This window comes from Cucumis sativus, chromosome 1 (genome assembly GCF_000004075.3).
Source record: "Cucumis sativus cultivar 9930 chromosome 1, Cucumber_9930_V3, whole genome shotgun sequence".
Taxonomy (NCBI): Eukaryota; Viridiplantae; Streptophyta; class Magnoliopsida; order Cucurbitales; family Cucurbitaceae; genus Cucumis; species Cucumis sativus.
This window is the reverse complement of record NC_026655.2, coordinates 3,073,412-3,096,904: the sequence shown is the minus strand read 5'-3', so window position 1 is coordinate 3,096,904 and position 23,493 is coordinate 3,073,412. Positions and strand designations below refer to the sequence as shown.

The window sequence follows — 23,493 nt, the reverse complement described above, 5'->3', positions numbered from 1 at the left end:
TGGTTGCAAAATAATAGAAACTACTACTGAGCAGAATTTAAAATTGCAAGATACAACAGGAAAAGAGGTAAAAGAAAATGAAAAGTACTAAAGACTTATGGGGAGAATTATGTACCTCTCTCACACACGTCCTATTATCGTGTTTGCAATTAGTACGTAAGTCAATTCATGCATGCTCACAGGCCAGCTCACTTTGAAGTAGTTTATAGGATGCTGACATATTTGAAAGGTACTCCAGGGTAAGGCAGATTGTTAAGAAGCATGACCACCTACTTGCCGACATTTACACTAATGTTTTTTTTGAAACGGAGACAAGCTTCTTTATTAATAATAATAAATGAGACTAATGCTCAAAGTAGAAGAGAATTATACCAAGAGCAAAATAAGAAAAGGACAAAATCATCCGAACAAACTAAGACAAAGATGAACTCGGGCAATACTAAAGGGAAAATGACAAAAAAAAAAAAACAATCACAAAGAACAAGCTAATAAAGTGAAATCCAAACAGAAAAATTTAAGCTAAAAACACATTTATACTAATGTTGATTGGGCAGGCAACACCACTTTTATAAGATCCACTTTTGGTTGCTGCTCTTTTGTTGGAGGACATCTAGTTACTTAGCAAAGTAAAAAAAAAAAGCAAAGTTTGGTAGCAAGAACCTGCCAAGAAGTAGTGCTAAAGCAGAATTTAGGGTGTAGCCCATGGTATTTGTGAGGGCATATGGACAAGAAAACTATTGGAAGAATTGAAATTCTCTCAAACAATGCCCATGCACATATATTATGATAACCAGGTAGCAATTTCCATTTCCCACAATCTAATCCTTCATGATAGGACGAGACATATGGAAGTTAATAAACACAACATAAAAGATAATATTGATGTAGGAGTAATATTCATTCCCTACTTTCCAACAATCGAGCAAATTGCAGATGGGTTAAGTAAAGGTTTTCCAAATTGGCAATTCAACTAGTTGATTGGAATATCTTTTCATTTAATCAATGAAAAGTTTCGTTTCCGTTTAAAAAAAACAATTTGATTGACAAGTTGACCATGAATGATATCTTCAAACTACTTTAGGGAGAGTGTTGGTTATTTTCTTTTTGGTTAATATATTTATTGTTGATTGTGTTATATTTGCTGTATTTTTATTTTTCTTGTTTGTAACGAGTGTTTCTTCTATTTAAGCAACCATTTCTTTCTAAAAGTAATAAGAGAAAATTACTTTCTCAGCAGTTTATTGCTTAGATTCTTATGGGATCTCTCTCTCTAAGGTTTTTGTGATTCTTAGTTGAAGCTTTTTCATCTTATTTGGCCTGTATTCATCTTCATTAGTTGTGTTTGTCTCTTATATTGACTTTCTAATTGGTGGTCTTGTGTATTGAAGCATTAGTCCCTTTTTTAATTAACCAAAAAAAAAAAAAAAAAGGAAACAACCAACAACCTTCTAAGGACGGGCAAAGTAGATTTGTCTCTCCAAGCATTCACTTTGAGTTGATGTTGCTGATTATCTAACATAGTACTCTATGTACAAAGTAATGATTATTTGGTCAGTTTTTCATGGCAGGTCAGTTGCAAATAATTCATTGAACGGTTCTGTTCCATCTACCATATGGCAAAGCAGGATGCTCAATTCTCTGGACAGTCTTACAGTGTAAGACCTGAAGTAACTGAGGGCTCGTTTATATTGACTTAAGAAAAAGTGTTTTTGAAAAAACCCATTCTTATTTACACACTTTGATAAAAAATTATTAAAGTACTCATGAAAAGCTACATTGAGTGGTTGTCAAACACTCCAATTTCTTTCAAAATGACTTATTCGATGTTGAAGAATTATGGATTTATGTGAGACCCGAGTGTGTCTTATTAACTTATTTTGTTGCCACAGCAATTAATATATGTTCATAATAGAATGCAGTTCATTTACCAAATATTTATTTTTGCCTCTTCCATACTTCAGAGAGTTGCAGAACAATAATTTTTCAGATATTTTGGGAAGCATCCATCTCCCTCTGAATGTTTCTGTCAGGTTTGCTTCTTCCTCTTAACTTCGATAGATCAAAATTAGTACAATATGACTTTTTTGAAAATAATTATCTCTTCAATCACCATAATGCATGTGCACTACTTTATCCATTGGTGCAGAGTGAACAATCACCCTTACATATTTCTGGCTACAAGTATATGTGTGCACATCATACAACCGAACTTTACAAGTTGACGTTACTTACGTTTTTTTTTTTACCCCTCTATATTTCAGGCTTCAAGGAAATCCCGCTTGTGCTAATAACAGCCTGCTGGATTTTTGTGGATCTGAGAGTGAGGATATAATTGACATTCCAACAAATAACCCTCTTGGCTGTTCTGGCCCAATATGCCCACCTTCTTACGAATGTTACTCGGCAAAATGCCCGTCATCTTGTCTCTGTTCCGCACCTCTTCTAATTGGATATCGTTTAAAAAGTCCTGGATTCTCACGTTTCAGTCCATATCAACATATGTTTGAGGAATATCTCACCAGTGGTCTTAAGGTACATCTTGAACAATTGGACATTGGTTCTGCTGTGTGGGAAAAAGGACCTCGATTAAGAATGAGCCTAAAGGTTTTCCCTCTCTATGTTGCTGATAGCAATAGTTCTCACATGTTCAATGACAGCGAGGTTTTACGAATAGTTTACAAGTTTACAAATTGGAAAATTCAAGATAGTGATATATTTGGACCATACGAACTTCTCAGCTTGACAATATCAGACGTTTATAAGAAGGGTTAGTCTTGAAAACTTCTCTGCTGTATTTTGTTGTGATATCAACTCTTTTATTTAACGTAATTTACAAGTTTAGTCCCTGAATTTTGAGATTTGTTTCTATTTGGTATATTAGCTTTAAAAAATTAGTAACAATTCTCCAAATTTCAAATTTTGTGTCTAAAAGGTCCACAACATATTCAAATTTTAAAAATGAATTGATAATTGATTTATTAAATGTAAATTTAAATTTGTCTAATAGAACCGAAAATTTCAACTATATGTTTAAGCTAGGATGATAAATATTTTGATGTTTAAAGGTAATATTTCACAATATGTTTATAGGCACTGCACATTTATTTTTATATAAAAAAACGTGTCCCCAATGTGTCGTGCCCTTTTGTTTTAGCCTTTAATTTTGAGATTGTATTTTTGGGCCTTCTCTTTTGTTTCTTTCTGTTTTTTCTGGTCCTTTATTGTTTTCTGGACCATTATAATAAGCTGGACGTTTTATTATTGTACCTTTGTTTGGTCTTTATGTTTTTACTTGGTATATGATGCTTGGCGCTAAGGGGGTGTCAACCTAGTTGAAATGTCTGGGTGTGCCTCCTGATCCCTCTAGGACTCCCTTAATTACAACTTCTTTATTGGTGTCTTTGTATAACTCTCTTATACTTTGAGTTCTTATTAATAAAGAAGTTTTGTCTCCATTTCAAAAAAAAAAAATGTCCTGCCCTACTTTTTTGGAAATTGACTTGTTGCCGTGTGGTATGCGTGTCGCATGTCAGTCTCTGTGCTTCTTAGTTGTTTGTTGGGTCATTTGCTAGATCAATGCATGTTTTGATTATCTTCGCAAAATAAACTGTTCTTTTATATTATTTTCTGTATATAATTGTGACTTTTTCTTCCATATGATGATTTTGTATTTACGATTTCGTATGCATTTTTAATTAAAGAGACTTATGTCAATTAGTTGTTGACAATAGAAAATATTTATGATGACTGACATTTTCTATGATTTCAAGCTTGTTGAACATAGTTTCATCTAGCCATTGTAGCACCACTGTAAATAATATGAACAGATGACTGCGGTTATCTAACTTAATAGGAAATTAGGATTTATTACTTATTAAATTTTGCATTATTTTTTCCGTTTTGGTATTTTCCATTTATGTATTTTCCTTGAGTGGTTCTTCGAGGTCTTTCCCTATGTAAAGAGGTCACTATATACTCTGCATTATTGTTAATATTCAATATATGATATAAAATATCATGGTATCAGAACTTAAGTTTTGTCTTATTGACCCCTAGTTGTCACAACCTTGTCCAATCTCTGCCTTTGTTGATCCAAGTAGCCATCGGCGGGCAGATTTTTCTTGATCCACAGGCTCATGTCCAAGGCCATGTACCAGTGACCTTTGACCTGTTCGTAGGTTTGTTTCCACCTCTGCCATACTCATCCCATCAGCCCAGTTGTACACCGTTGCTAAGATTTGCACGGGACAAGTTCCTCTGCACTCCAGACATCCAAATATTTTGGTTTGTTGCCGTATTTGGTCTCTGTTCCGTTTTCAAATCATTTGTTTATGGATTTTGTTGTAGATCTCTTCTAGGGGATGTTCCAGCCTAGAAGTTCTTGTTTTGTTCTTCATAGGTTTTGTTATAGATCTCTATATTAGGATCCATGTTTTTAGTGCATAAACTTTTGGTTCTGTTCTTCGTGGGTTTCTGTTTCCGGTCTAAAAGTTCATTTTGTGTTTTATTCTTTATGGGTTTTTGATTCTATCCTAGATCTGCTGATTTGATTCGTAAGTTTTCTTCATGAATTCAAGTTGTTTGTCATACCACCCTTGAGTTTGAGAGAGAGTGTTAATAAAGGAAATTAGGATTTATGGCTTATTATATTTTCTATTTATATTTTCCTTTAGTGGTTTCTTTCCCTATGTAGAGGGTTATTATGTACTCTGCATTATTCTAAATATTCAATATATTATATAAAATATCATTGAGGTACTTACTCATTATTAAATTCTTCAAATTTTTTTTACTTGAAGGGTTTTATTTATTAATTTTATTTCTTTTATTGCAGTATTTTTCACACCATCATCTGATTCTACTATGAGTAAAGGGGCATTGGCGGGAATAATATTAGGAGCAATTGCTGGTGGAGCAATGCTATCTGCAATTGTTTTTATTTTTATCATAAGATCACGTGTGAGGGGCCACCACATCTCAAGAAGGCGTCATCGTAAGTATTTTTTCTTACAAATTAGGATGTGCTATTTTATGTGCCTCATCCTAGCGTTAGAAGTTCGTCATTAGTGAATGATATAATAGGGCTACACACGAGGGCTATGATTTAGATGCTAGTTCATAACCTGGAATATAAATAACTTTCTAATATGTTATATTGCAAGAAATGATGAGGGCTTAGTTTTGAAACCTCATCCTGTCATGAGTAATAAATACTGGAGTTATAAAAGACAAATTTAGAACATGGTTCGATCATAGGTTTGAAGATGTATATCCTCATCATACTTGCAAAACAGGAGTATATCATCCGTGTATTGGAGGATGGGAATATGTATCTTCTCCTTTCCAACCACGAAGCATTCATAATGCCCTAATATGTACAGCTTATTGATGATAGCTCCTAGAACCTCGCTGACAAGAAGAAATAAAAGAGGTGATAGGGGATCTCCTTGGAGCTCCATAATGATTTTATAAAAACACCATTAAAACTCTCTATTTTAGATTGGTTTTTAAGGAATTTCTTGAGAGCGATGTGCTTGGAAGGACCTTTCAGGCCCTTTGTATTCCAGGAAACTACCTTCGTTGGTGAGAAATAACAAAAGTGAAGGAACAGGACAGCTTGCTCAAACCAGAATTCAATCATTGACTATGGATACCAGATCCTTCGGCAAATCTCCTAATTTTAAAGGGAAGGACCAGGGGCTTCACCTAAAGGGGCACAATCTACTTCAAACATAACATTCAAATCCACTCCCTCTACTTCCACATCAGCCTTATGATCATAAGGACTTTTCAAACCCGTTGAGTCTTCGTTACTTACACTGAAAGGTGAGTCTAACTCAACATTCACCTTCTTCTAGACAGAACTAGCAGAGTGGCATGGAAAACCTCACAATAAAGTGATCTTTGTCCTAGGGTTCGTGAAACTTGAGTAATTGAAAAACTTAGGAGCAGGGGAAGCAGTGACTGACTTGTTAAGATAAGCAGATGCTTGGGCTTTGGAGCTGCAAAACTTCAAAAGATCTGGATTTTCTTCGGAAAGAGAGGGCTTAAAAGGTAGTTTCCCTTAGGGAGCCAATTTTGGTGGTTTGAGAGAGCATGGTCCAAAGGATTCAAATTTTAAAAGAGCAATCCAGGTGTTATTAAAAGATGTCTGTTTTCGAATAAAATGCTTCAAGAAGAACTTTGGGGAACAACTTTTTTTTTTCCTTCACTATGACTGAACTTGTTTAAAGACGCAACTTCTGGTGAAGAATTGGGAACACTGACTGACAGTGAGCCTTTGAGAGGAAGACCGTTAGACTTTTGTAACGATTGCGATGATCTGGCAGCACTATTTCCTGTGCTAAACTCGTAACCACTCATGATATTATTTAAAGGTGCCTTTTGAGACTCCTTCCCTCTTTCCAACTCTGCAAATACTAGATTTTTAAAAGAAGAATCAAATGTCGTGGGGCCCACAAACTTATCCGGACAACTTGCTTCAATAGGTTTATCAAAACCCTTTGAATGTGATTCTTCATTCTCCGACGCATTTAATACTATTTCGGCCTGCCTGAACACCTCTGTCTTCTTCGCCGCTGGTGGGGATCATGAAAATGTTTTAGAGCTTTGAACGAGTTTCGTGCTATGGGGAGAGCTGCGAAGGTGGATTTCAGAACGTTCAAAACAGGGGGGAAAAATTAGACATCTACCTGTTCATCTTGCAAAGCCTCCCTAATTCTCCATTGATCAATGGAATTTTAAAAATTTTTAACCATAAGGGTACCTCTAATTGAACTGGGGGGATTCAAACTTTCAAAATGACCAAAATTCAAGAATATGTTTCTTCTCTTAAAATCTGTAATTTCAATAATCGAGGGCATAAAATCGCATAAATTCTGCTTGACTTGAATCTTTGCTTCATTTCAGTTTGTAAGATGTAGAGTTTTTGTAGCAATGTTCTCGAGTCCCCCAAAATGATCTCCAATAGCCTCAGAAATTTCTGCACCAATAATCTGAAGGGAGGTTCTTGATTTTTAACCAGCCTCCAAAACCTTTCGGGACAAGTGGAGAGAGGAAAAAGGAGAGGGAGAACTTGAGAATAATAATAAAAAAACAAAATATTTACACATCTGACAAAAATCCACTAAAGGACAAAAACACATGTCAATTTTGTCATCAAGTGTAAATATTTTGACAAATTTACCATTCTTGACAATTTCCCTTCACATGAACTATGTTTTGGTTCGGTGTAGGAATGAGATGAGAAGCTTGAACTTGTTTATGCATTTGTAGTTGAAGTAAGTGTGTAACGTAAGAGATGATTTACAAATATGTCACGCATAGAATTAAATTTATATATCTAGTATATGCATGAGATATAAACTCAACTTTGCATGTGCTGATAGAAATTAAAGGTTATTTATTTATTTATTCTTATTTGTGATTATGAAGATTGTTTGATTGGGATGCGCCAGGTAAATATGGTTGATTGGCATAATGACCTTACAGGAAGATTAAATAAAGTTTTACTTGTACATTTTTAAATATTTTCGTATCTTTATGCCAATAAGAGATGTAATCATAGTAGTTCGTTACCATCTGTGGCTGTGTCCTGTCCAAACAATTCAGGATTATCCATCAAAGATTGGACGGAGAATCCAATCAAATTTTTGGTTCATGGGGTTTGAAGGTCTACGCAGTATGAATTAATAATCCTTGTGTCTTGATTGAATTGCCTTGTACTTGATGGTTATAAATTTCAGTAATTAGCTTTGTTTCCATTTTCTTAAACTTCTTTATTAAATTTGAGAAGAAAATATTATTTGTCTTATTCCACAAGAGTAAAAAAAACTCTTTTCTTTTAAACCCTTGTTGCCAATGTTCTGCCTCAGATCACCGTAGCTGCTTGCCATCATCTTTGTTATCATAGGGGCTCATTGTCGTCTCCGTTTTAGTTTACATTTCTGTTTTTGTTTCTGTTTCTGTTTCGATTGTTAAAATCCTTGCCATCTTCGCCGCTCTCCTTTCTCCTTATAGTCAACCTCTAGCCATTCTTCCTTCTCTCGTTGAAACACTAGATCTCTTTGCTGCTTTTGGTAAAAGCTTGATGATGATATCTTTCAATTGTTGCTTGTTAGGGACAAAGTTAAGGTTTTTGTTTTCTGTTTTACTTTTATTTTTATTTTAAATTTGAATATACAAAAAAAAAAAAAAAATTAAATTAAACTTTTATTTTTAGCACAATTGAGGTAGGTGATTTGAAACCTGGTTACTAGCACACACTCATATGGCAATTGAGTGATGGTTGGTATGACGGAACATAGTTGAGTTGCACCATTTCATTATTGATTTTTTATGAGATAATGTGTCAATCACTTTTAACATGTTTGGTATGTTTTAATCCGATTTTAATGAAAGACAGCACTTCCATAGAATGATAATAAAAAAGAATTGATCTATGCAGTGTCAAAAACCTCCATAAAGATCAAGGGCGTAAAGGAATTTGGTTATCGTGAAATGGCCCTAGCTACAAACAATTTTCATTGTTCCATGGTAGTTGGTCAAGGTGGTTATGGAAAGGTTTACAAAGGAATTCTAGCAGATAGCATGGCTGTTGCTATCAAACGTGCACAGGAGGGCTCACTGCAGGGTGAAAAAGAGTTCCTAACTGAAATACAATTACTCTCAAGGTTACACCACCGAAATCTTGTGGCTTTGATTGGATATTGCGATGAAGAAGGGGAGCAGGTGATTTGAGGAATCCTTTATTTATTTATCGTTTTTATAAGGATAATTGCAAACATGCCTCTGAACTACTGGTGTTACAGTTACCCTCTTGATTTTTAAAATTAACCTACTCAAACTTATGAAGTTGTTACAACTAAATCATATTAATTGAGAAATATGTGGTGCAATAATCTCAGTGTCTTGGTATTTTCTTTTCCAATTTTGTATATAACCTCTATGAAAGTAAATTATCTTTTATTGGCTTTCTATATAAATCTATTTTCATTGGATTTGTATGTAAATATATTTTTATTGGCTTTGTAGATAAAAACAGATTTGATGAAGTTTCCATTCAGTCCATGACCATATGTAAAAGTATAAAAATTGTGGCAAATTGAGAAAAGTAAAGGTTGCCCTAAAAATCTGAAATGGAAGGCTCCAGGAAACACTCAAAAGGAAATAAGAGGAGTTGTTAAAAGAAATTGAAATTTGTGACAGCATAGCAAAACTCTCCGGCCTATACCCAGCTGAATTAGCCTCCCCTTCCTCATTGAAAGCTGATTTAATGAGCATTTATAGAGTGGAGGAAAGAAACCATATTCAAGAAAGCAAGCTTCATTGGCTAAAAGAAAGGGATGAGAATTCAGGTTTCTTTCACAGATTCTTGACTGCAGAAAAAAGAAGAAACTTAATTTCAGAATTAATCAATGAACAAGGAGAAGCAACCAAGTCTTTTTGAGACATAGAAAGACTAATTCTGGGGTTTTATGCCAATCTATACAAGAAAATTCTAGGGCCAAAATACATACCTCTAATCTTTGATTGGCTGTGTATTACTCCAATTCAGAATGTGGCTCTTCCTGCCACTTTTACTGAAGCAGAAGCATTCAAGGCTTTAGAAGCCCTTGTAAAGAACAAAGCTCCAAACCCTGATGGTTTCACGGCTGAATTTTTCTTAAAACATTGGCATTTGATTAAGGAGTCCTTCACTGCCTTATTTGAAGATTTTTATGAGAATGGAAGGCTCAATGCTTGTGTGCAGGAAAATTTTATATGCTAATACAGAAGGAGGATGCGGTCCTTGTAAAGGCCTTTAGACCAATCAGCCTCACGACCTCAACTTACAAGGTAGTACAAAAGTCTTAGCGGAAAGACTGAAATCTGTTATGGCCAGCATTATCAGCCCCTCTCACTGCGCTTTCATTGAAGATAGGAAAATCCTTGATCCAGTCTTAATTACAAATGAAATTGTAGAATAATACCGTGCTAAGAGGAAAAAAGGGTGGATTTTGAAGCTTGATCTTGAAAAGGCTTTCGATCGTGTGGACTTGGGATTTCCTTGAAAAAGTCATGTACATAAATTTTTTTGACCAGAAATGGATATCGTGGATTATGGGCTGTGTAAAAATGCCAAGCTCTCCATTCTCATTAACAGAAAGCCTCGAGGTCGTATTTTTCCCCCTTCCTTTTCCTTTTAGTAAGCGAGGTTTTGGGAGCTCTCTTGAACATGCTAGTTGTAAACAGACATTATGAAGGCTTTGTAGTTGGTAAAGAGAAGGTTCACATACCAATTCTCCAATTCGTAGATGATACCCTTCTGTTTTGTAAGTATGATGAAAGCATGTTAATGAAACTGAAGGGCACAATTGCACTCTTTGAATGGTGCTCCGGGCATCGGATAAATTGGGTGAAGTCAGCCTTATGTGGAGTCAATGGATGAGGATGAGCTGAAATTGATGGCTGAAAAGATGGGTTGCTCTTTAGAAAAAATGCCCTTTCTATATTTAGGGCTTCCATTGGGGGCCCGACACAGGTTACTTTTTGGCAGCCCATGATTGGTAAAGTGCAAAGAAAGTTAGACAAATGGAGGAGATTCAATTTTTCACGAGGAGGAAGAGCAACCTTATGTAAATCATTGGCCAATCTCCTCACTTATTACATGTCTTTGTTTGCATTGCTGATCAACATAGCATCCTCTTTAGAGAGATTAATGAGGAATTTTTTCTGGGAAGGGCACGTAAGAAGCAAAATCAACCATCTAGTAAAATGGGCTAAAGTTACTCAACCCCAACTTGATGGAGGTTTGGGTTTGGGAGCGCTGCAAAATAAAAACATGGCTTTACTTGCTAACTGGGGCTGGAGGTTTATGAATGAAGAAACTTCCTTATGTAGACAAGTCATCCGAAGCATCCATGGAAAAGAATCATTCAACTAGCACACGGTTGGAAATTTTGGTCACAGCCTAAAAAGCCCTTGGATTAGCTAGAAAGCACAGATATCAACACAGCACCGAAACGACAACATGCCATTTTTCAAAATAAAAAATAGGACACAAAACGTTGGGGGCACGTCAATTTTTTAGTAAAAATAGTTTAATATATGTCATGCATGTAAACATGTTACATAACAAGGATTCCAATTAAAAACATCAAAAGAACAAGTTTAGAACCATAAAATTGAAAAAAAAAAGGATGATGTTAACTTTTCTCGGACAAGTTCATGCGACCAGCAAGAGAGATGGGCGGCGACGGTGACCGGCGAGCGGATAAGGCAGAGTGCGGCTTGGTAGGGAGAATTGGAGAAGAGAGGGTGGAGTGCTTGAAGCTTTCGATTTAAGAGAAAAGAAAAAACCTAATAATTATTGCTAATGGGCCAGACTAATGTGCTGTTTCTATGCTTTTCTTCTCCAGCCATGTCAAGGCCGTGTTCAAATTTTTTTAAAGAAAATCGACACACCGATTGGCGTATCAGTGTTGAGAATTTGTCCGACACTGATACTCGCCATCTTAAGAGTGTCGGTGCTTCTTAGTGGATTAGTATCTCACGAGTATGGAGGAAGATGGAGTCCTTAGCCTCTTTAAAACTTGGGGATGGTACAAGGATTGCTTTCTCTGGACAAATGATTGGATTGACAATTTTCCCATCTGCACTCAATATCTCCATCGTTTCAGAATTTCACTCTTACCAAAAGGATCCATAGCAACCATCATGGGTTGGCCTAGTGGTAAAATGGGAGACATAGTCTCCATAACTAACTAAGAGGTCATGGGTTCAATCTAAGGTGGCCACCTACCTAGGATATAATTTCCTACGAGTTACCTTGACACCCAAATGTTGTAGGACTTTCAAAACTTATATCTCAACTAGCTTCTAAAAGTGTTTTAGACAATCTTGATAGAAGATATGGTCTTTGGAAGGTCTCCTTTGGACAAGGATCTATGTAAAGCTTTGTGGAAATCTCATTTGGATTATGATCTTCGGTCTCCTGAATTGCGCTTCAGTCATGCAAAGGAAGTCACCGAACAGCTGCTTATCACCCTCGGACTGCCCACTGTGTAAGCAAGGAGAGTATTTACAACATCTGTTTTTTAATTTCTCTTACTCTGCTAATTGCTGGTGGAAGCTCCTCTCTTTTTTTTGATGTAGTATGGGCTTTAGGGGAATCTTTTAGTCTAAATGTTCAGCAAGTTTTGATGGGGCCTGTATTTAAGAAGAAGACGTGATTAATCTGGGCAAATTTATCAAAGGCTGTGCTCGTAGAAATATGGTTTGAACGAAACCAAAGAACCTTCCATGGTAAGGAAACACATTGACCAGATCGTTTTGAAATCGCAAGTAGGAATGCAGCAGCTTGATGCACTCTTCATAAAGACTTTGAAGCATTCTCCATTCAAGATATCAGTCTCAATTGGCAGGACATAATTTCTCCAAATCACTGAGTCCCTTTTTTTCTTTTTTTGAAACGGAGACAGAACTTCTTTGTTATTAGTGAAAGCTCAAGAGCATAATAAAGAGATGTAAACAAAACGAGAAGAAAAAACTAGAGGGTCAGAAAGTGCACCCGGACATCTCAACTAGGTTGACACCTCCTTAGCACCAAAACATCTATCATATCCCAAAAGATTGCATATTACAACAAAGTGGACGAAAAACAGCCTAATACAATGGGAGCAAAAACCAGCCTAAACAGCAAAACAAGAAGAATAAAGATAATGTCCAAATGATTGCTCATCATATTCAAACAGAATAGAATCCCAAAAGATTGCCTATTACATCTCCTTTTTCATGAATCATTCTTGCAGTCATCATTGAAAGACCCACTGTTTTAGCCTGTTGTTCGGCTGCTGTTCTTCATGATGTTTTTATATCTTTTACTTTTTTCCATTTTGGTTCTACAACTCATGCTGGTTGTAAGCTGGATATTTATATTTTGTATTTGTGGATTCTATTATGTTTGAATATGATGAGGGTGCTAAGGGAGTGTTAACCTAGTTGAGATGTTTGGGTGCGTCTTGCACTTGCTAATCCTAAATGATCTCTTTTTTGTTTTAGCTCCTTGTATAAACTTTTTGTACTTTGAGCTTAATTATTATCAATAAAGAGGCTAATTTCCGTTTCAAAAATAAAAATTAAAAATTGTTACGATTTAGTCTCTACTCTAAATTTTAATTTGGTACATCTTTAGTCTGGATGTTATAGAATTAAACCATCAAGTCCTTAAAGACTATCAAATCTAAAAGCTTGAGTTTGAGGGAGACTATTAATATAATTAGATTATTCTTAGGAGATATTATTCTGGAGATATTATTTGATATTATTTCCTTAAGTGTATTTCTCTATGGTTATGTACAGGCTTGTATCTCTACTAAATAATGAATAAATATAGATTAATTCCATAAAATCAACATGGTATCAGAGCTCTAGGGTTTTCGCCTTATTGAATTCTAGCCTCCACATCCCGTTTGATCTCTGCCTCCGTTGATCATTCATCAACGGAGGCAGAATCATCTCCCATTAGCCGAAGCCGCCCCTTAGATCTGCAAATCCGCCGTTGTCGTTGCACCTTCCCTTTGCCACTCATTGCTGTTCAAATCTGCCACCATCCAAACCCCAGAAACCCCATTCGTTTTTCACTAGCGTCCGCGGCGGCCATCTCCTTCATAGTTCTTCGTCCGACCTCTTGTTTTTCCGTTAGCCAAGCAGTCGATTGAACCTCTGTCAGTTGAAGCCGAACGCCCAGCCGAAGAGTTTCAGTTTTTTCCGTCGTCCAAGAAGCTCCGCTCGCCGCTGCGTTTCATTGTCGTTGCTCCATCTCCTTACGCTGTCCCAACAAAACCATGAAACCCCATGTCCTCAGATCCTCGCGTCTGCCTCCAATCTGTTCCAGATCTGTCTAATTTCGTTCAGACCCATCCTTCATGTCTGCCTTCAAAGTTTAGATCGAAGCCCAGATCCAACGACGCCTCGTTTCTGTTTTTGTTCAGATCCGCTAAGTCTCTCTGCTCCATTCAGTTCAGTTTCCGTTCTGTTCGCCCCAGATTTCCCGTTTAATCTGATTCTGACTTGCTCTAGTTTAGTTCGTTTGGTTCCATTCTGATCCGACAAAACACTTCTGTCCAATTCCGACCCTGTTTTCGTCCAGCTTTGATTCTACTTTGCTTCAGTTTTGCTATTTCATTTTGCCCCCCGAAGTTCTTGTTTCGTTCTTCCTAGGTTCTGTTATAGATCGCTATACGAGGATCTATGTTTCTATCCCAAAAGTTTTTCGTGGGTTTGTTTTAACCTAAAAGTTCTTTGTGTGTTTGTTCTCCAGGTTTTTTATTCTATTCTAGATATATTGTTTCTTTTCTTAGTTCTTAGCAAACTCAAGTTTGTCATTTCAACCTTGAGTTTGAGGGAGTGTATTAATATAATTAGATTATTCTTAGGAGATATTATTTTGGAGATATCAAAACACTTCTGTCCAATTCCGACCCTGTTTTCGTCCAGCTTTGATTCTACTTTGCTTCAGTTTTGCTCTTTCATTTTGCCCCCCGAAGTTCTTGTTTCGTTCTTCCTAGGTTCTGTTATAGATCACTATACGAGGATCTATGTTTTTATCCCAAAAGTTTTTCGTGGGTTTTGTTTTAAACCTAAAAGTTCTTTGTGTGTTTGTTCTCCGGGTTTTTTATTCTATTCTAGATATATTGTTTCTTTTCTTAGTTCTTAGCAAACTCAAGTTTGTCATTTCAACCTTGAGTTTGAGGGAGGGTATAAATATAATTAGATTATTTTTAGGAGATATTATTCTGGAGATATTATTTGATATTATTTCCTTAAGTGTATTTCTCTATGGTTATATATAGGCTTGTATCTCTACTAAATAATGAATAAATATAGATTAATTCCATAAAATCAACAGTTTACAGTATATTTAAATTAAATTTTCTGTTTGTTAATTTCTGTCACGAAACTTATTAGTTTGGGAACAACTAATCTTACCAGCTCGTACGACATTTCTTTTTTCAATTTCTTACTCTGACCTTGGAATTTAGCGTTGAACAGACTTCATGATTTTGAATTTGTATGCAGATGTTGGCTTATGAATTTATGTCAAATGGCACGCTGAGGGATCACCTTTCTGGTACAGTTCAGCTAATTTTCCTTAATTTATTTTTCAAAGATTCTGTTTCAATTGTCCATGGTTTTTGTTCCACCATTTTTATGTCAACTGAAAAAACATGGTTTTTTTTTTCCTTCCAAGCATCGACTTACTTAGCATCCTTGTGTTATTACAGTAAATTCTGCAGAACCTTTGAGTTTTGCCACAAGATTAAAAGCCGCCCTGGGTGCAGCTAAGGGAATTCTGTATCTGCATACGGAAGCTGATCCTCCAATATTCCATCGAGATATCAAGTCCAGCAATATATTATTAGACTCTAAATATGTAGCAAAGGTTGCTGATTTTGGACTTTCACGACTTGCACCTTTACCCAATGCAGAAGGCGACGTGCCTGCTCATGTATCAACAGTAGTAAAAGGGACACCGGTAAAATTCTATCAATATTTATAAAATTTTTAGAAGTATAACGAAAGAATTTACTTTTTTTCTGATGATATTGTTAAAATTTTAGGAGATTCTAGGTTTTAGAAGGAAGAAATCTTTTGTTATAATAGGTCTATTAGGTTTTAAAGGAGAAGATCCTTTTCAATAACTAGTGATTAGAGGTGTCTATGTTGAAAATTTTAAAGTTGTTTGGAGCACTAAGTTGAGTTGGTTATTATAGTCTTCGGGGTATAATAATTTGTGGGTTACAATAGTCCATGATTGGGGTGCAAACTATTTTAGTATGGGTTATAACAATTTGTATTTGAAGTGTATCCTAAAATAGTATGAACTATAATAGTATAGGTTATAAAAGTCGATGGTTATTGCCAACATGAGCTTAGCTCAACTGGCACCTGTATGTACCTGTGGACAAGAGGTTTCAGGTTCAACTTTCCACCCCTGCATTTATTACCATACATTTTCAAAAAAAAAAATAGTCAGTGGTTATTTTAGTCCAAACTTAGGTTTTTATTCTGCTATATTTTTTTGTTATACAAGAAATGGTTAAACGTCATATTATTTTTTAATTTGTGCATAGGTTAAATGATTAAAACATATATTTGTCAACAACAAATTTAAAACTTTTGGACACTCAAAATTGTACCATTATTAAAATTGGGCCCCAGAATTTGACTTTTGGCTTCTAAACTTATATTTCAATATATAATTTTTAAAATGACTATTTTTTTCATTAAAGTTTTTTTTTGTATGAAAATTTATTTTCTTTTTCCATAGATTTGGATAATTGTACAATTATTAAAATTGGCGCCAAAATTTGACTTTTGGCTTCTAAACTTATATTTCAATATATAATTCTTAAAATGACTATTTTTTTCATTAAAGTTTTTTTTTTTGTATGAAAATTTATTTCCTTTTTCCTTAGATTTGGATAAAATTTTTAAAAATAGTCATTTCCTTACATTTTTATCTATTATTTTCTACTGGGGTGTAAGAATAACCCGACAACCGAACCCATATTATAAGGGATGGGTTGGGTTGGGCCTCGAGCTAGGGTTGAAAAATTCAATTTTACCAAACCCAACGAAACCCGAACTAATGATATTTATTGAGAAAAAGAGACGAATAACATAAAATTTTACGTGGAAACCCTAGTACAGGGAGAGAAACCACAGTGCTGATGATCTTATTATTTTCTAATAATCATGAAAGTACAAAAGGGGAAAATTTATGGGCAACACAAGCCTAATTAAAAGAATGAAAAATTTGGGCAATGTAAATCTTAACTACCCATGGGCTTTCATCATGACCTAAGCCCATTATTTCTAACACTCCCCCTCAAGTTGGGACGTAAATAGGATAAAGACCCAACTTGCTAACAAACAGATCAAAATTTTGTTTGAGGAGTCCCTTTGTTGAGGATATCAACAATTTGTTAGCTTAAGGGTATGTAAGGAATGCATATGCTATCATCGTCAAGCTTCTCTTTGATAAAGTTTCTGTCAATCTCCTCATGTTTAGTCCTGTAATGCTAGACCAAGTTATTGGCAATGCTTATGGCTGCCTTGTTATCGCAAAGTAGCTTTATAAACACCCGTAGTCTTGACAAAGATTAGACAACACCTTATGGAGCCAGATCTCCTCACAAATTCCCAAACTCATAGCTCCGTGTTCGGCATAGGATGTCGTGAATGGGAGCCAAGGAGCCAAGAAAGGTGTTGTCTCCCTTTTTATGAGTTGGCTCCCAAAAGTACACCCTTTCTTGGCAATGAGAACCTGTCAAAAAGAGAAATTTTCCTTTTCTCAGCAATGGGAGCCAAGGAGCCATTAACAATTCTTATCTTCTCATTCCCAACACACGGAATGTAGGACACAAAGTATTTAGATGAACTGGTTAAATGATCTGTCACACCAAAGTTCAGGATCCAAGGATTCTTACCATCAATACTAATGACATTAAAGGACTAAGGTATACCTGACTGGACAATAGCTCCAAGTGTGGTTGGACTAGCAGTGTCACTCACATAGGCTCGTTCTATGTTTTGTTTGTCGGTGGAAGATTGACTCTTACCTCCGGGGGGACGATTATGCAATTTTCAGCACTGCTTCTTTGTATGCCACTGTCTCTTGCAGTGTTCACAAACGAGGATAAATATTTGAACAATAATAAGTATATACAAACATAGAAATTCCAACAAAAAAAAAAGAAAAAAAAGGGTGAAAATAAAGAATATAGTAATATGAAAAAGGAAGGGAACATTACCTCTAGTTCTTATGTTTTAAAATGTTATCAAGTTGGTCTCGAAAGTGTTTCTACACACAAGATGGTTTGATTAGCTATACTCAAAGTCCTCTAGGAATGTCAAATTACTATAAAAATAAATTATTAAATGCTACGAACTTGTCACATAAGAGAGAAAAGATCAAAAATCTCCATGAACATCTTCGAGAAGTAATGGAATTGCTACATTTTGAATATTTATGTGAATATTAATTGCCAAATATTTGGTTTTTATTGTCCTAATTCTTTTGCAAAATTATATTTAAAAGAAGTATGATATCTTGGTTCTCTTGCTAAATCCTGATCATACTGATGAAACACCAGATGTTCCAACACTAGGTAGCAAACTGGAATAGGAATATATTGATAAAAACAGGAAAATTACAATATAAACACAAATCGATTTGGTTAGAACAACCAAATCGATAAAACTCTCCCTCCTCCCTCTGTTACTCTTGCTCTCAAGAATACACAGAAACTGATGACCAAAAAGATCCCCTCCCTTTCTCCTTTTCTCTATTTATTCCTCTCCTTCCACTCACTGTGGTCCCCCAACTAAACGTCCCACTAAGGGTCGTGGTCCTCCTTTGTGCCGTTTACATTCTTAACTAACTCTTTTCCCTCCCTCTTTCCTGTCATCTTCCTTCTTCTACTGTACTGATGGATTATCGGTGGTCTAACATTGCATTCCCGGTCCAGTTTCACCTTGTCCTCAAGGTGGAAGTCAGGAAACGACTGATGGAAATCATCATAGTTTTCCCAAGTTGCTTCATGTCTCGACTGGCCCTTCCAGCTTATTAACACCTCCCAAACTCCCTTTCCATCTTGCTGATATCCGTAAACGTCTTCTGGTACAGCAACCCACTCGTGATTTTCAGTCAAAAAAGGCACTAATTCCTCCTTTTTAGCGCACTCCCCGAAGGCTCTCTTCAGCTGTGAGATGTGGAACACCGGGTGAATAGTTGCTGCCGATGGTAATTCCAGCATATACACCACAGGACCAATTTTCTCCAGCACTTGATAAGGGCCAAAATATTTAGGGGACAGTTTTTCGTTCCTCTTTTGACGTAAAGAAGCCTGCCCGTATGGGTGGATCTTTAAGAACACCATGTCTCCTTTCTCAAACTCCACATGTCGTCTTTTCATATCCGCATAACTTTTCATCTTGTCTTGTGCAATGTGTAAATGCTCTCTCAAAGATATCATTCCCTGAGTTTTTCATCTAGTGTGGAAATGGAAGTTTCCCATTCTCCATAAGATATCAGGGCTGGTGGGGTCCGCCCATACACTGCCTGAAAAGGGGACATCCCTAAAGAGCGTTGGTATGTAGTATTATACCAATATTCTGCCCAAGAAAGCCATTTTATACATTCTCTCGGTCTTTCCCCACAAAAGCAACGTAGATAAATTTTGACTGACCTGTTTACTACCTCTGGCTGCCCATCCGTTTGAGGGTGATAAGCAGTGCTCCTGTTCAATTTTGTCTCTACTAGCCGAAACAACTCCTTCCAAAAATTACTCAAAAAAATCTTATCTCGATTCGAGACTATTGATTGCGGAAAACCATGCAATCTTACCACTTCCTTCACAAACAAATCTGCCACAATCTTAGCATCGAAAGGGTGTTTAAGGCCTAGGAAGTGGGCATACTTACTGAAACAATCCACCACTACAAAAATTGTCTCCTGTCCACCGGACTTGGGTAATCCCTCAATGAAGTCCATAGAGATGTCTTCCCAAATCCTGTTTGGTATTTCTAATGGATTCAACAAGCCTGCTGGTGACAGTGCTAGTGTTTTGTTTCGCTGACATCTTTCATCACTTCCTCCTTTATGATTCTTAGATCAACTAGTGTAGGGGCTGTTAGCTGGCCGAGATGTACTGTCGGGGGTCTCTCATAGCTAGTGTGTGACTGTAGAACGCAATAGGTCTCTTATTCTGCATTAGGACAGCTCCCACCCCATAACCGGACGCATCCGTTTCCACCTCAAATGGAGCACTGAAGTCTGGAAGTGCCAGGATGGGTAGAGTCATCATGGCTTGTCGCAACCTTTCAAATGCTTCTTGAGCCTCTTGATTCCATTTAAATGATCCCAACTTTAATAATTGAGTCAAAGGAGCTGCAATGGACCCGTAATGCTGTACAAATCGTCGGTAGTATTCGGTCAACCCCAAGAATCCCCTCACTTCCTGAACACTTGTTGGAACCGGCCACTGTTTGATTGATCTGATTTTTCGGGATCCACCTCCACCCCATTTCCAGATAAAACATGCCCCAAATACTCAAGTTTAGTATAGGCAAAGCTGCACTTTTTCTTGTTAGCACGCCGTCTATGATTCCTCAATACTTCCAAAACCAGCTCAATGTGTTGCCAATGCTCTTCCAATCCTCTACTATAGACTAGGATATCATCAAAGAAAACCATAACGAACTTCCGCAAGTATGCCCTAAATATATTATTCATTAGGGATTGGAATGTGGCAAGAGCGTTTGTGAGTCCAAAAGGCATTACTAGAAACTCATAATGTCCTTCGTGAGTTCTAAAAGCGGTTTTTTCTATGTCTTGATTGCACATTCGAATTTGGTGGTACCCAGCCTTTAGATCAATCTTAGAGAATAGGCTCGCCCCATTCAATTCATCAAAAAGTTCTTCCACAACCGGAATATGGAACTTATCTGGGATGGTGACGTTGTTCAATGCTCGATAGTCCACGCAGAACCGCCAACTCCCGTCTTTTCTTCACCAATAAAACTGGGCTTGAATATGGGCTGGTATTGGGGCGAATGATTCCAGATGATATCATCTCATCTACCAATTTCTCCATTTCCTCCTGCTGAAAGGCATACCTATACGGTCTAACATTGATTTGATTCGTACCCCTTTTTAAGTGTATGTGATGTTCGATGGCTCTCTCCGGTGGTAGTTCCTCAGGCCATTCGAACACATCCCCATACTGCCTTAACACTGCTTGAACTTTCTCTGGTATGGTGATAATACCTTCCTCTGTTCGTGGATCGGGCTCGGTTATTCTTGCCTCTAAAGCTCTGCACTCCACCAAATACCCCAGGTCTGACTCAGTCCATGATTTAGTTAAACACTTCAAGCTGACTTGAGTTTTGGTTAGACTGGGGTCCCCTATTATTACCACCTTCTTGTTGTTGTGAACAAAAGACATGACCAAATTCTTCCAATCCACCTCCGTTACTCCCAATGAGTATAACCACTGCATTCCTAATATCATGTCCACTCCACCCAACTCCAATGGTAAGAAATCTGCAGTGACGGTCCATCCATTGAGGCTAAGTTTCACTTGCTCACACACTCCCTTGCCCTTGATTGTTGTTCCAGAACCCAGAATTTCCCCGTAATTGGAGGTGTCTTTGGTAGGTATGTGCAGTGTCATTACGAGTTTGTCTGAGATGAAGTTGTGCGTCGCACCACAATCAACTAGCACAATTACCTCCTTCCCTTCAATGACTCCTCTTATCTTCATTGTTCCCAGATTGGTTAACCCCACCATTGAGTTAATGCATAGTTCGACTACTCCCCCGATCTCACCCTGCAACTCCATGGCCTTCAACTCACTCTGTTCATACTCGTCTTCCTCTATATCATCAGTCTTTACTACAAACATCCACAGTTCACGTAGTTCCTTGGCCTTGCACTTATGCCCTGAATAATATTTCTCATCACACTTGAAACAGAGTCCATTTTCTCTCTTTGCCTGAAACTCTGCGTCGGATAGCCTTTTTCACGGACCTTCTTTTTTAATCTCTGCCGCCGGTGCTCCTCTGAGTGTGATCGTCCTCATTGGAAAGACAGTGTTTCCCTTACTCAATTGTTCGTTAGTAACCGTATTTACTTTGGCATTCACGTGAGGGTAGTTTATGATTTTGGCTCCAGCGTATCCCGGGAGGTTTGCCTCTTTCCTCAAAACTTCCCGATTCTCCACCATCAGCGCGTATTTCATCATTTCGGCCAACCCCACTGGACGACATAATTCCACTTCTATCTTAATCCATGGTAACAGTCCGCCCATGAACGTTTCTTCCACGATTTTCTCCTAAATATCTACTAATGGCGCCACCCACTTATCAATTCGGTTCCGATACTCTTCCACACTCGAATCCTGTTGTATGCGTAAAAATCGGCCATAGAGAGAGCCTTCGCGTATTGACCGAAATCGGATTAACAGTCGTTCCTTCAAGTTCAACCAATTGGTGAATTTATCCCTCTCCTCTTGAGATCGGTACCAGTTGAGAGCAAGGCCTTCGAAACTAATCGTGGTTACCGTGAGTTTTTCACAGTCAGTTAACTTGTGAATTTGGAAATACCTGTCCGCGCGGAATAACCATGAATCGGGGTCATCTCCGTTAAATACCGGCATTTCGACCTTTTTGAACTTACTTCAATCGTTGTTCTCCCCTTCATTATCACTTTTCTTTTCCGGCATATCGTTTTTAATTTCCTTGCTCATCGAACTCTCTCCTTCAGCCGATTTTGTCGTTGCTGTGACTTGCCCAGTTGACTCCGTCATCTTACCACTTGCTATCGTTCGTTCTCTTGCCATGGTCTCCATGAATATCATCACCATCTGGTGAGTTTTCTCTGCTTGAGCCTGCAGGTCTTCCATATTTTGTGATATTGACGTGAGTTTTTTCTCTATAATCGGTATCTTGCTGAGTTCTTTGTCATGAATCTCCAACCTCCCTTCGATTCTTGTCTGAACCATGATGAATCTCCTCCCAAGATTGTCGTGCTCTGATACCAAATTGATGAAACACCAGATGTTCCAACACTAGGTAGCAAACTGGAACAGGAATATATTGATAAAAACAGGAAAATTACAATATAAACGCAAATCGATTTGGTTAGAACAACCAAATCGATAGAACTCTCCCTCCTCCCTCTGTTACTCTTGCTCTCAAGAATACACAGAAACTGATGACCAAAAAGATCCCCTCCCTTTCTCCTTTTCTCTATTTATCCCTCTCCTTCCACTCACGGTGGTCCCCCCAACTAAACGTCCCACTAAGGGTCGTGGTCCCCCTTTGTGCCTTTTACATTCTTAACTAACTCTTTTCCCTCCGTCTTTCCTGTCATCTTCTTTCTTCTACTATACTGATGTATTATCGGTGGTCTATCGCTATCTCTGATAGAAAACTGTATCGTGGTGATAATTTACCAGGTAAACTTGTATAAGGTTTGAGTGATGGTCGCACTGGTCTTATCTTCCTTAGATTAGAGTTAATTTATAGAGGTAAGATGTTATGGAAAGGTACCACTGCACGTATTTAAGGACTAATTACAGCCTGAAATGTCAGCATCAAGATGTGAAACATCCACTGGAGAAGGGTTCTTGATAAGAATAATAATTGTGAAAAGCATATGATGAACCGAGGGCTATGGAGCTTGAAGGATCAAGAAACCTAAAAGCAGTTGGATTAGATATCTCAGGGCTGACACTAGTGAGATAAAAAACAAATACAATTACCATTGTCCATCAATTGGTAAACAAAGAAACCTTGTCAAGGAGGTACTTTCAGATCTGATGAACTCTACAGGTCCTGTTAAAACACTTACATTTAGTGAGTTGGTAAGATGGCGCTGAACGCAACAATTAAGCTAGCACAAATATTCTACATTTTCATGAAAAATTGATTTGCATATTCAAA

The 23,493-nt window shown here is 37.2% G+C and overlaps 1 protein-coding gene across 4 annotated transcripts in view; it reads left to right on the top strand.

The window, feature by feature from the left end:
• LOC101208136 (probable LRR receptor-like serine/threonine-protein kinase At1g06840) overlaps positions 1-23,493 on the top strand; it is a 48,234-nt gene that overhangs the window by 18,862 nt on the left and 5,879 nt on the right. For all 4 annotated transcript variants that reach the window (XM_031888626.1, XM_004137324.3, XM_031888629.1 and 1 more), the window contains 7 exons: positions 1,569-1,655; positions 1,962-2,030; positions 2,262-2,767; positions 4,835-4,993; positions 8,447-8,730; positions 15,061-15,112; positions 15,267-15,517. In XM_031888626.1, coding sequence (XP_031744486.1) covers positions 1,569-1,655; positions 1,962-2,030; positions 2,262-2,767; positions 4,835-4,993; positions 8,447-8,730; positions 15,061-15,112; positions 15,267-15,517 — 1,408 coding nt within the window. The remainder of the gene's footprint in view (positions 1-1,568; positions 1,656-1,961; positions 2,031-2,261; positions 2,768-4,834; positions 4,994-8,446; positions 8,731-15,060; positions 15,113-15,266; positions 15,518-23,493) is intronic.